The sequence below is a fragment of the Vanellus vanellus genome (genome assembly GCF_965231255.1).
Source record: "Vanellus vanellus genome assembly, chromosome: 1".
NCBI lineage: Eukaryota > Metazoa > Chordata > Aves > Charadriiformes > Charadriidae > Vanellus > Vanellus vanellus.
This window is the reverse complement of record NC_138905.1, coordinates 221,427,446-221,441,249: the sequence shown is the minus strand read 5'-3', so window position 1 is coordinate 221,441,249 and position 13,804 is coordinate 221,427,446. Positions and strand designations below refer to the sequence as shown.

The window sequence follows — 13,804 nt, the reverse complement described above, 5'->3', positions numbered from 1 at the left end:
TTGGGGCACGGGAGCCTCCAGCCCGCCACCGCAGGAGGATGCTATACAGGAGCCCTTAACCCCGTTTGAATTTAAAACAATCCGTAAAATTTCAGAGCAAAATTGCCCCAAATTCCTGCTCTTCCAATAAGAACAACGACCCCGGCACTCGGGGTGTTATAAAACAGACGGTCCAACACAGCACAGGTTACTTAACAGCCAGAGCGCCATGGTTTATTACTTACAGATGTTTCTGTACACGTGGGAGCCATCGGGCACAGAGCAGAGGGGAAAAAGCAAAAGCTGTGGCTAAAGCATCCCCCCCCCCCCCCTCCTCCCCACGCTGGAGCACGGGGAAGGGATGGGGGAGTATTTCAGATGACGAGAGGCTTCTGTGAGTCACCAGAAAAACCCAAGGAACAGTCGGATGGACATCCTTCCTCCGCAGGCTGCTCCGAGGAGCCCGAGTACCGGGAAAGGAGGAGTTCCTACTCCAGGCTTTTCACAAATGCTTTATTTGTAGGCGAGAGAAACGGACACCGAACAAGACACGAAGAGGATGAGGCTGACACGGGACACAGAGCACGATCTCCGGAGAACTGACACACACACACATACACACACAAACATTTTCCTTTTTGGAAACAGCAGCACATGGTGCGAGGTCACCCCACCAGACCAGTAAAGCTTGGCCTAAACCAGCCAAGCATCCGACAGCAAAGCTCAGAGCAAACGCCCAAGCACCATCCTGCAGGTTTCGGATACCTTACGGACAAGGTGCTGAGGGCACAGAGTTATGGGACACGTCAGGGCAGGTGATGCAGCTGAGGGAGGGCAGGTTTGGGCAACACATGGCAGTTTCAGGTTGTGAGCGGAGCACCAGGCTCAGAAATGGGTGTTATAATCATAGAATGGTTTAGGTTGGAAGGGACCTTGAAGATCATCTCATTCCAAGCCCCCTGCCATGGGCAGGGACACCTCCCACCAGCCCAGGTTGCCTAAGGCCACATCCACCCTGGCCTTGAACACCTCCAGGGATGGGGCCTCCAAGGATAATCCACCAGCGCCAAGTTTTCTTGGAAATGGCAACCCATAGATTACTTTTCTTTTGACCTCACCTGAAGATCTAAAGTCCAGATTTTCAGGAGGGTTGAGTTCAAACCAGTGAATGGCAAATTGCCAGACACCTCTGAAGCTTTCTCCTCCCAGTCCCGTCCACACTCAAAGACAAAAGGCAACAGCGGAGGTGGGGAGAACCCTCAATGCAAAAGTCGAGGAGGTGGAGAGCATCAGCACAAAGCTGTTTGCTCTCTCTGTTCCAACACCTGCCGGGTGCTCCCCTGTTCGCTGAGGACCCCACTGAATGCAGCCGCACGTGGATAAAGCTTTTGGAGCCCTGGGATGGTCTCGCTGAAGGAGACGCCACCAAGTGACTTCGCCTTACTGCGATGGCTCAGTAGAGAGAGGGAAAGCAAGGAGGTTCCCTCTGAACTGCCCCAGCGCAGTATTTACTGGGGCTACTGGTATTACCAACAGGATCTATCACACCACCACCACCTCCGAGAGCTGCCTGACCACAAGCTCAGTTTAGAAGTCACTCCCTGCATTACCGTGGTGCTTTTTTTTTTTTTTTTTTTTTTTTTTTTTTTTTTTTTTCCAAGAGGGTATCTCGGTTGCACAAAAAGTGACTTCCAGTCTCAATAAGCATCAGTATTTTCAATTGGCTTTGATATCACCTCCCACTCACTCCACACCTGGGCCAGGGCAGGCTGGAGACAAAAAAAGACAAGGCTGAAGAAAAATAAAAAGTGAGCTCTGTACAGCAACGCGATTCGGCAACCATTTCAACACTGAGTGTCTGCGTGGGTACATATCAATCACCCCGGTGACTAACAGCGTTTTCAAAACACCAGAACCGTGCTGGCTTAAGCACGTGCAATGGCACGCAGGCGAGCTCTGCGTCCGCAGGATCTGTATTCAAAGCAAAGCTACAGGCTTTGGCAAGACAGGAAATATCTTTTTCCAGCAATTGCAATGCTCCTGGAATCTACGAGCCACCGAGAGTTTTGTCCGGTGCATATAACCCAGGAGCTGGCAAAACCCCGTCCTGGGGCTGATTTGAAAAAATTTAAGCAGCGAACCCTGCGACAAACCAGCCTCCCAAACTGCATCGGCTGTTCCTGCCAAGCCTTGGGATTTTCCATTGTGAAAGTTTCCACCGATCCTCAATCCAACAACTGGAACAAAAGCAAGAGAGATTTCTAAATAATCAAAAGCGCCAGCGTAGAATCAGCATCCTTTCAGTTCAGACAGCCGCCTCCTGTTTATCGGCTTTTACACAGCCAGTACAACGCTGCAGGCTGTGGAAAAATGCAGTGCAAAGCTGGTAGTTAGGGGGGGGATTTTCTAGATGTCCCCATTTTTCATGAGTCAAAGAGAATATTTCTTCTCTCTGCAGCTACTTTTATCGCGGTCCGTGCTATCCTTCACCTAAATACCATTTCTCTCTGCCTGTAGCTCCCTGCAAAGGGAGGAGAAACTGCGACGGGAGCATTAATATTTTTCAGACAAAAGTACAGCCTCAAAAATGTACGTGGCTGGACACAGCTGAAAGGAATTCCCCCTCCACCCACCCACCCACCCGCGATTGCTGCTGTCCCTGTAGCCACCTTTTTTTTGAAGCCAGCACTTCACGCGTCCCTGCCTAGTCTGTGCAAGTCAGGACTGAGAGCTTGGCACGGAGCAACGCCACATTAAATAGGCTGTTGAAATATTTATTTTTTTCACTCACTTCTCAAATGTTAACAACAAAATAGAATTCTGGGGAGCCCATGGGATTCAGAAAGAGTCATTCATTTTCCAATGGTGCTTCTACAGAATACAAAACTGATTTTCTTTTGCTCTCCATGGAGTTTTGGGTTTGTTTTTTTTTTTAAAAGTATCTCGCAAACTGTAAAAGCAAGCGAAAGGGATAAACATGAGAGGCAAACGCGAGGAGTTACCGCAACAAATCACTCAAAGCCAGATCCTCCAAGTGACTTCAGCACGGAGGAACGTGACTTTACCGAGATCATTCATGAATATGACAACAGGCACATGCTTAACTACCCCGTGAAGAGAGACTCTGGACACACACACACTGTATTATTTAATCTCGAACAATTTGGACACAGGAATCATCTGGAAAGGACCAAGAATTTTGCCAATCTTCAGGATACAGCTGGGGAAAGTGCTATTTTGCATCTTAACTACTGAAGATCCATTTAATCCATCAGCAACGAAAACAGGGGTGGACATTACATCAAGGTCACAGTAAACTAATGCAATAATTAACACGGTGACTTACGGAGGGAAGCGCGGGGAGCCAGCAATTGCTCTTTTAACACCTGAGTGTCGATGGCCCAAGCGCCAGGAGAGAGGAGAGCTCTCTGGAATGAGGCTTTCCCGTCTCTAATTCAGGCATTTCGCACCCTGATGTCTCGGGGAAGGGACACAGAGCAAGGCCACGACTGCTGTGTCCAGGGCTCACATGCGGATGCATCAGAGGAGACGAGCGGCTCTTCCATCAGGGTAAATGCCGACGTTAAATCGGGCTTTGTCAGCTCTTCACACAGTCTGCCTTCACCCCACCGACACCTCTCAAACGCCAAGAATTCACAATGGCTCTTGTCACAGGACATACACACAGACGCACATCGCAGCTCCCAAATCAGGCCAACAACAGAACTATGCCTCAGCAAAACAGCGTTAAAATACTGCTTTCATCATACAGCATCAAGGAGTTATGGACAAGGCAAAAAAAGAAAATATTTCAGACATCCACCGGCAACGTATTGAGGAAAACTGCTCCAAAATGTGTCTGCTCTGACGCTCAAGAGTGATTCTTAGGTGAAAGCAATCCGACAAACTGTCTGTGGATAATTTAACCCTGAAGAAAAGCTCTCTGTGTAACTACTGCATTTACGTGGGAATATGGAAGGCAGGCAGCAAAACGATCTAGGAAGTGACAGTGAAAACAAGGTCTTTCCTCCAGTACTGGGGGGAGCACGACGTGGCAGCAGCTGCCTACACCTCTGCATCAACACCGGCAGGACTGACTCCAAGCTCTTCCAGTGGTTATAACTACTGCGCTTTTTGCATTTTTTCACCCAAAAGGCGCCGATCTCTGCTCAGTTGTGTGTAGCAGCTACAAGAAGGAAAGCATAAACACATTCCAGGGGCGGAGAACAGCCAAACAGGCAAACTGCCTGCAGACCACGTTGTTACTGCTGCTCTCGGGTCTTCCCCATAAAACGCAGGCCCAGAGTCCCCTGCCTGTCACGTGTCTGCAGTGGACAGAGTGAGCCAGGCTATTTTTTTATCAGCGAGAAATTGAAACAAGCATTAAGAAAGCTGCAAGGCTCTGAAACGGAGCTCACGGTCCCCCCTCGCCTTTTCGTTTTACAGTCCCGTCCAACGTTGCACAGGAAAGTAGCATCTAGGCTGTTCCCGCAGCTTAACTCATAAGGCTGGCGTTGGTGAGACGAAACCTGAGCTCCCAATGAAGCCGATTCCTCATCTGCTTTAGGGGAAAGAAACGGCATATATAAAAAACAAACCTAAGGGGCACTTCAAAGACGGTTAGACGATTCCATGGAGAAATCCTGAAGCCTTTGGCTACGCTGCAATGCCCATGGTGGATCTGGACTGCCAACGGCCCCTTTGCCGTTGGGTCCAAGAAAGCCTGAGAATCGATGGAGATCGGTATGATCGACTACTTGGGATTTCAGGAGGTCTTTCCTTGTGGCAGCAGAGAGGAGCCCACTTCCAAGGGCCTGAAGAACTTTTCACGGTCTTCAGTACAAGCTGCTTCCCAGCAAGGAAGTCCCTAAGCATTTACACATTCTGGAGAACTAGTTCTAGGGGATGAATCTCACACCAACTTCTCACTGCTGCTGAACTGGAGAGATGAAAGGATATGGATACATCACAGTGGCCTCTGGTGCAGTTTATTTACAACAGGACTCAGTGCTGGAGAACACCAGGGTATTAACAAGCAGGAAACACACTAGAAGGGAAAAGGGAGAGTGGAAGAAAGGTCACATGTTAAAATCAAGGTATTCTCTGCAGATATTTGACTCTGCGACATCCTAAATTTATCTCTTTACCCAAGATCAAACAAGGCCAAAAAGTCTATCATGCAGGTTAAAAATCGGTGTTGATGCATTCAACAACTGTAACAACTTGTAAGCTATGTAACAGTGAGAAGCACGAAAGCTTCACATGTTGCTGTCTATGGCTTAAAGACACAATAAGGCCCACTTTCTCCAAGCCTCTGGTTTTAAAGCTGCTTTTGCTACAACCACAATCGCAGGAGCGGCAGGCTAGTGCCTTCAAAGCCTCAGAGAAACAGCACAGGTTGCCAAATACCTGGTGGAGAGTCAACACCGCAATGCAGTACAGCCCTTCGGTCTCCTCCCTCTCTCACCATTTACACATCAACCTACACTACACCCTTTCACTGGATTTAAAATACGCAGTCCCCAGTCCTACACTTCTACTGTTTCATCCCCAAGGGCAGGGGATAAAGGGGAAAAAGAGATAGAGATCATCCAGCAATACCTCTTTAGCATTTGCCAGTCCTGCAGCATCACGCAATTTGGGGCTTCTAGATTTTGTTGAAGAAATCTTCACTAAAAGCAGGAAGACTTTTCAGGACTGCTTACGAAACATGCTTATTTTAGGATCACCTTTCAGGTGAATGGTAAAACAGATTAGCGCCTTCTAGGAGGTCTAAGCGTTGGTTTAGTTATTAGCTTTATGGTATCGTAAACTAAGACTTTGTGAGTTTTTCCAATCAGCCTTATCAGTCACAACCTGCTCTCGCTGCTGTGTGGCTTCTACAGTTTATCATGATATGAAAACAGCTGAGATAAGTATGGGAAGTCTGCAAAGCGAAGCACCGATCTTTACCTGTCTAACCTCACCAGTATTTCTTGGCCAAGAGAAGTGTGGGGCAAGTTGTTTCCAAAACACAGGGCCTTGACTACTTAAATAAAATGCTATTTAAACTAAATACCATAAAACTTGTAATTCTGCCTTCAGGCAGGCTATGAAGAAAGGAATCAGCTAGGGAGGCTCTGCTTTGCTCCTCCCCTCCAAGGAAGGAGGTTACATTAACACGCGAGAAGTTTAGAGAGAACACACAAACATCAAACACATTACTGGCTGTGATTCAAGGCTGTTTGTTTACATGTGGTTTTTAGCATTATGCTAAAACTCCAGCCTCCCACATTGAGAGCCGAATGCGCAGGCAGTAAGAGGAAAACCTCTGCTCAAGGACTGCCCAGCTCTAGCACCCGCAGAGCCTCACCACTGGAATCCACCGATGGGCTCTGTAAACCTGTGACGGATCAGGAACGTTGCAACAGCTTCAGCAACCTGTGGGAAGGGAAAAAAAAAAAAAAAAAATCAGTCAGAATTTAAAGGGACACAAAGATAACAAGAAATCCAGTAGTTTTCAAAGCCTGTGGCATTTCCAATAACAGTTCATGTTCTCGGGACCCTCTTGCGGAATCAAGTGTGCTCCTTTAAAACTAAGAGCTCTGTGTAATAATGGCCTTATATATAAAAGAAGGAACTACGTGCTTCAACCTTTACTCTGACACTGACCACACAATCAAGAACTGACAAAACTTTTTCACCACCTCTTTCAGTAACTCTCAAAACAACGCCTAAGTTTAGCGGGTAAAAAAGGTGTGGTGAATTCATGACACAAGTTATTCCTATAAAGGATAAATCAAGACAGTAACCTGACAGTAATAATACCACTTAGAACGTGTATTAAAAAGAATAACAATGCAGGAACTCAGTACGTGTACATAAAAATCCCTATTCCTTATCGCTAAAGTGAAGCACAGACAGGCTGAGATTTACGCTCACAGCGGTCAGTATAGCACAAGCTGTAAAACCAGACATGTTTCCAACCACAGGCTCCACTGGCTGCACCACATTCCTGCTTCTATCTGGACACTAACTTCAGCAGTACCCAGAAGCAGCACTGCTCCGTCTGTAAGCTGTTTCAGTAACATTTGTTTTGTATTTGGAAAATGTGAGCCACCCAACTCAGCAAAGCACAGACCAACCCCAAAAGCTGCAGCTTAGTACTGGGGAGAGTGGAGAACTTCATGAGGAAAGACAGGGCGGATAAACCCACACTCCACGTGGTAAGACTTAGTTTTACCACCACTAGCCTGAGAGTTAAACCGGTAATCCAGCCAAGCCCTGTGTCATCTTAGCCCAGGCCTTCCAGCCAGCTTAAAAATCCAAGCTGTCTTGTGAATAGCCAGTTAAGTTGTGCCAAAAAACACCCCTGAAGTATAATCCCTGCTTCATAGTAAGCAACGGACCCCTTTTGCATTTAAGCTGTGAAGACGGTGATTTATCTAGCTTCAACACCACAGTGGGGCTCACCTTGTCTGGAGCATCTTCATGGACTGCATGGCCACACTGCGGGAGGACCTGCATCTGAAACTTCCCTGCGGATGAAGAGAGTCATCACTGGAGCTGCTTTTTAAGCAGTCTCGATTTCTAACAGCAATGGTTTAGGCAAGCAGTTCTTGTGTACATATAGGAAACATCAGACAGTACACCCTTAAAAGCACTGTGAGTTTATGAACTCCTTTCAAAAGAATATCACGTTCTTTATAAACAAACCTCACTAAACCTCATTATGTGCATCGGGCAGAGGGACCACAGAAGGCAGAAGTGTCTAAAGCAAACCGTACGATACGCACAGCAGACAGTTTCAAAAGACAGCAAGAAACGGCTGCTTAATTCATCTTCCCCAAGTGTAACTGGAGCCGGGTCCCAGGAGCTAAACTTCTTAGAGCTTCTCAATGCAGGCGAGACTACCTTTCAGAGTTGGAACTGTTATCAGATCTATCTTAACGTAATGTTTATCCTGCTATCCAATACTACTTTCCAGTACTGGTTGCTCTGGAAATCAATGAAGCGGGGATGGGGAAAAAAACCAAACCAAACCACAAACCCCAAAACATTAAGGCAGATGCTGTATCTTGGTCTGATGTCTGCCAGAAACACCAGGAGACCAGACAGTTTTGGATGGTCCCAAGCATTCTAGCTAGGAACATCAGGAACGTAGTTAAAAAGGGAAAAAACAGATTAGAAAGCAACGTTCACGGACAATCGTTCTGATCCAAGAGAAGCGTGGCAGCCCCGTTGCTGGGAACGCTGAACGCTAGACTGAACAAAAACCATGGCAAGAGCCTTTCACAACTTCTAACTGAACCTTTCCCTTCGCAACTTCTCCACCTTTCCTACAACCACAGACAGTTAGAGAACACTTTAGGATGGACTAATTCTCTAATGCACATTTGTTTCAATATAGACTGCACCTGGTAAGAGGCCGTTCCAGGTATCTCTCATTCGTGTACCCATAGCAACAAGCTATCATCCAAAAAGAGCATTACAGTAAGTATAGAGTAACAATATTAAATATTTACCTTGCATCTGTCCAATTGTTAGATCTTTATCCAGTCTGTCAACACCTACAACCAAATAAACAGATGTATTGGAGAAAAGCCAGACAGAACATGACTCTCTAAGCAGGGTTTTATTCAACATTTCGAAGGAGACATTTGGCTTGAAATACTCAGAAGAAACATAATCTCTGACACTCACAAGGACTTTTCACTGCCGCAACTCAAGAGAGTAAAGTGACAGGAAAGAATCCCAGCCAAAAATGTAAGAACACATCCTTCCCTACAACCTTAAAGAGTATTTGTCTTGGTTACTTGGTTACACACTTAATTTCTTATCAGGGCACAACAAGGGCATACAACTGGCTCTCAAATGTTGATAGTTTGACTTCCAGTTGAAAAGTTCAAATCACGCCCATATCTGTAGGAAAATATCATAGTAGTGGAGGCAAGAAGGGCAGCTTGGATCTGTCCTGTTCGATCTTCTTCCACGTCATACAGGTATAACACCCATTCAACAGCAGCAATATACAGTATGTCATCACGTGCTATTTTGATATTAGAGGCTGTGAACTAATTCCACATCTGGATGGATCAAATGGACCGTTTTATGATATTTCAAGATACACAGAAAAGTCAAGGCAGAAGAGACAGACCTGCTAGTCTCAGGAAGGACATTAGCCAAACACTGACCCTATTTTTTGACATCAAATGAGACTGAAATGAACAGCCACGGAACCTAAAGAGGACTGGAAGACACACGTACCAGCTAAAAGCAAAAGCTTTGGAGTTGGACAGCTTAGGAAGAGGTTAGATAAACCCCTGAACCAGCCATCCCAGTACTTTTCTGTTTTCGCCAGTTCAATTCGCCACGTGTATAAGTGCTCCTTCTTTGTCTGCAGGGACGAGAGAGAGCTCTGCATTAGTGATCAGTGAAACAGCTGAAATAAAATGAACTCAGAGTGCCACTTGGAGGTATATATAAAAAAATACTGACTCCCTCTGGTGGATTACACACTTCCAGTGGATGACCCTCCTTGCTCCTAAATTTCTCTCCAAATCCCAGCCAAAGTACACAAGTAGGGAACAAGAAAGTCAGCAGGAGCTACACCTATAGATGAATTTAAGGCTGCAGTTTTCAGGGCACTCAATTTACTACTTTTTTACTAGCACAAATAGCTCACAAGTTGTCTGAATGTCCAGAATTGGCTCTTACTCAGGTGACAGAAATAAAAGGGGCTAAGCTGGCTGCAACTATTTTCCTTGAGGAATTTACATTCCTAGCTTGCAATTGCCTGTACGACCTCCTGAATGCTACTGTGCTTTGGAAACGAACAAAAATACCACAAAGACTCAGAAAAAAGCATTCTTCGTTCAGGCCAGAAGCCCCATTTCAGGCAATATGCACTAAATCTGTGAGCACCTGAGGAAAGAAAACCAAACACATGCTTTGAGGTGACAGTCCAAGACAGAATCAGCGGCATGAGACGAAGAAGAAAGTCACAATACAAAGTTTTTGGTCCGTGAAGTTGCTCCATTTTAGGTTAGAATGATTTGGATAATTATGGGCTACTTCTCTTACAAAGGAGCATTGTGCAAACATGAGCTGAAAACACAGCAAGAAACTCCCTACCTCTGTGTCATCTTCTTTCTTCCTTTTGTTGACAGAGCCTCCCCCTTCCTCATCTTCATCCTCCTCCTCCTCTTCTTCGATAATACCCTCCACTATGGCTTTAGGACATTCAGGACTGGCAGCCCCTTCACACCTGTGAAAATAAAGCCAGAAACTGATTCCCTGCTAAACCAAACAAAAATAAACCCAAACAGTTTTTAACCTAAAGTAGTCAGCAATTTCTCAGATACCGGCTGAAAAAAATCCCTTCAAGTTTAAAAGCAGCTGTGGATGAAAAGAAGAGGCATCAGACTAACACTTATCTGTTAATGTGTGCCAAAAAGCAGACAGAGCAAGGCACACACAACCAGTAGTTAAACTTTTTAACCTTTTAAAACATGTCTCTTGGAGGATTTTGCCCCAGGGAAATTTTGGGCAGGTTTTCTTCAAGTGCCATGATTATGCTGCTGCAGGTACCAAGTGTGATCAACTGAGAAGAAAACTGTATTTGCTAGAAGAAATTTTCACTTCTAAGTGAATTTATGCTCTGTGGTAATGGTATTACAAAATATACAAGATGATTTTAAGAGCTTTAAAATAAAAAACCAACCACTTACTGTTTGACTTGACCGACCATAGAAACTCTGGCAGATTCAAGATTTCTTATCTGTCCACTTTTCACACTAGAAAAGAAAAAATCAGAAGGGCAGAAATAGTTACTAAACAGAATCAGTAATAGGCCCAGAAACAGGAGCAAAAGCTCTTTACAGCTCACAATTTCCCCAAAACATTCCCCGTTCTCCTGTTCTCAGAAGGCGTTCGGAGGGGCTCACACTACATGATGACTTACTCAAACCTCTCGTTGTTACTCTAAATGTGAATTTAAAAGACACGTGGGAGAAGTGCTGATGGGGAAACAGTGAAATAGGGTTATACCCACCTCATGGCAGAGGATAGGGAGAGGTCAAAAACTACGCTGGGTAACTGGTAACAGAACTGGCCTCTCTGCACTCCAGTCTACAAACTTAACTATGAGGCCTCTCCCTTTCAAATTCAGCTCCCAGATGCGTAACTAATTCTTTCTGAATCAGAAATAAGTCCCATTTTTTACAGATTGGGATGTCTCAAGCTTCTTCTGTAACAGCTGGGACACTTACAAGGAAGGTACAACTCATACCGTGAAGCTTTCCCTTAGTGGAAGCTCTTAGATGACCCTTCTCCAATGCCCACCCAAATTTCCTAGGAAACTAATTATCTTTAAGACCTCTCTCTCACTGTCAAATCACTCAAGGAATTGGTGACAACAGCTGGGGAAGTGAGCCCGAAAGGAGAAACCAGACAAATTCTACAAACTTTGTTTCCTTTGAGAGTCAAGCTACAAAGACAAGTGATTTGGGGGATTACGTAAGCCCATGCATTACCTCCACTCAATGGCATTCTCAAGTGACTTGAATGTTTTGGGACGACTCCTTAAGAAGTTCTGCATGCTGTTCAACGCGTCCATGGCTGTACCTAAAAACAAGTTTTTAATTTTATGGCATCTGATGAAATTACTGCCACATTCCTCTATACAGAACTGGATACCAGGAATACTCTCAGAGAGAACTGGAGCTCACTGGGAATTTAATGCTGTTAAATTCAGTACAGCTTAGTACTCCTAAGCCCACAGTCACACCTGCTCCCACATTAGAGAATGAATATTTTAACAGGTAGGACATTTGGACAGTAAGAGAAGGCAGTAACCACTCATCAACACCATGCATCATATAAAAAGGTGCCATTCACCCCGCTAACATGAAAGTATTGCAAAGAAATTATCAGGAAAATAGCAAACAGAAAGCACATCTGAAGTAGGAGCTCAGGAAGGTTCAAGGACAGGGAACTGCTGGAGAGGCTCCAGCAAAGGGCTACAAAGATGATGAGGGGACTGGAGCATCTTTCTCATGAGGGACTTGGGGCTTTTTAGTCTGGAGAAGAAAAGACTGAGGGGGGATCTTATCAACGCTGATAAATCCTTCAAGGGAGGGTGCCAGGGGGGTGGGAACAGTCTTTTTTCAGTGGTGCCCAGTGACAGGACAAGAGGGAATGGGCACAAACTTGAACATAGGAAGTTCCATCTAAACACGAGGAGGGACTTCTTTGCTTTGAGGGTGGCAGAGCACTGGCACGGACTGCCCAGAGAGGTGGGGGAGTCTCCCACTCTGGAGCCATTCCAAACCCGCCTGGACGTGTCCTGTGCCACTGCTGGAGGTGCCCCTGCTCTGGCGTGGGGTGGGAGTGGGGGAGCTCCAGAGGGGCCTTCCAACCCTGACCAGTCTGTCATTCTGTGATCTGAGAGAAGCAAAAGGAGGGGTGACACTAGAAAGACTTTTGTGTAGGTAGCATCTGTTAGGAGGATGGAACTGGCATTGGTTTAAAAACTGGGCAAAACTTTCTGTATTCAGGGATTTGGGGATAAAAGAAAAAGATGAACGTGGAAGACAGAACCCCATCCAAGGGTATGGAAGCCTGTCCAAGGGTACACTCACTTACCTTCCACAACATCGATCATGCACAGACCCAGTAAACTCGGCACCAAATTTGCGACCGCCGTGTGCACTGCGATGGCACCCCCCATGCTGTGCCCAATCAGCATGATAGGGGGAGGAAGGTCCCCATACAGAGCTTCGACCACGTTTCCAACGTCTCTGCCACATTGAGACAAAAGCATGGTTGGCGTCTCTACCTTGATACATTTCTGAAGCAGATTTGTACAATGGGAGGAGAAAGTACAGATCCAAGACAGATGTCCAGCTCCAAAATCCTCTCTGTATGCTCATTTAACCCCCAGGTAATCAAGACAAGTTTATTCTCTTATCACTGTTTCACCTAGGCAGCAACGCAGGAAATCATTCAAGCCAACACTTTCCTGAACAAGCATGTCATTTCCCTTTTTATTAACAGAAAGCGTTAATTTAAAAGAAATGCCTGAAGAGAACCTTTTACATTGACATTAGCTGGTAGGCATTTTAAATAAAAGGTGAGAAAGCTTCCAAATCCTCTTGCATGGAAGCATAGATTAAGAAATTCCCGTTTTGAAAGGAGAAACCTTTTGCAATTAAAGCGAGAAAATAACGGAGCCCCGCTGACCAAGGCAAAGACAAACAACAGCGAGCACAAGCAAAAAGACTCAGACTCTTTTTATGAGCACAGACACTACAAGGGGCAATCTCCCCTCCTTTCCACAAGGCACCTGCTCTAAACTGAAGCTGTCACTGCCGTATGCGAAAACTGGCTGGTGCGATTCACAAAAACCAAAACAAGAGCAGAGCTAATGATTGAAATCTACTGAAAAGCGCTGTAGTTGAAGACACCCAAATTGGCTTTCCTGACTAAAACCATTCAGAGGAACCGGAGACCCGAGCAGTATTGCAACTAGAAAATGGAAAACAAGTGGGGGAAAAAAAAAAAAAAAAAAAAAAAAAGGTTGACCAGTTTGTTCTGTCAGAGAAAACTGCTTGAGGATTTAATTTAAAAAAAAAAAGTAATGAAAACTAGCTATAATTTAAGGCTCCCATTTAAAGCCTATTCAGGAATAACTTCCAAGTTCATCACAAAGAGGAGAGAAAGGTTTAAAAACAAAAGGAACTTGTTTTTCCCCCACGGTAGTGCTGCTCCAGATCTGAAAAATTCTGAACATTTCATAGGGCATCTCCTCAGGACAGTAACACATCAGGATCTGACAAGCCGTAAG

General features: G+C 45.4%; 1 protein-coding gene across 1 annotated transcript in view; it reads right to left on the bottom strand.

Moving 5' to 3' along the window:
* Positions 1-4,750: 4,750 nt before the first annotated feature.
* PPME1 (protein phosphatase methylesterase 1) overlaps positions 4,751-13,804 on the bottom strand; it is a 31,227-nt gene continuing 22,173 nt past the window's right edge. Inside the window, exons 6-14 of the mRNA XM_082494010.1 lie at positions 12,604-12,758; positions 11,493-11,583; positions 10,689-10,754; positions 10,093-10,225; positions 9,226-9,355; positions 8,484-8,528; positions 7,432-7,496; positions 6,332-6,399; positions 4,751-5,026 (exon numbers count right to left, since the gene is read on the bottom strand). Coding sequence (XP_082350136.1) covers positions 5,008-5,026; positions 6,332-6,399; positions 7,432-7,496; positions 8,484-8,528; positions 9,226-9,355; positions 10,093-10,225; positions 10,689-10,754; positions 11,493-11,583; positions 12,604-12,758 — 772 coding nt within the window. The 3' untranslated portion in view covers positions 4,751-5,007. The remainder of the gene's footprint in view (positions 5,027-6,331; positions 6,400-7,431; positions 7,497-8,483; positions 8,529-9,225; positions 9,356-10,092; positions 10,226-10,688; positions 10,755-11,492; positions 11,584-12,603; positions 12,759-13,804) is intronic.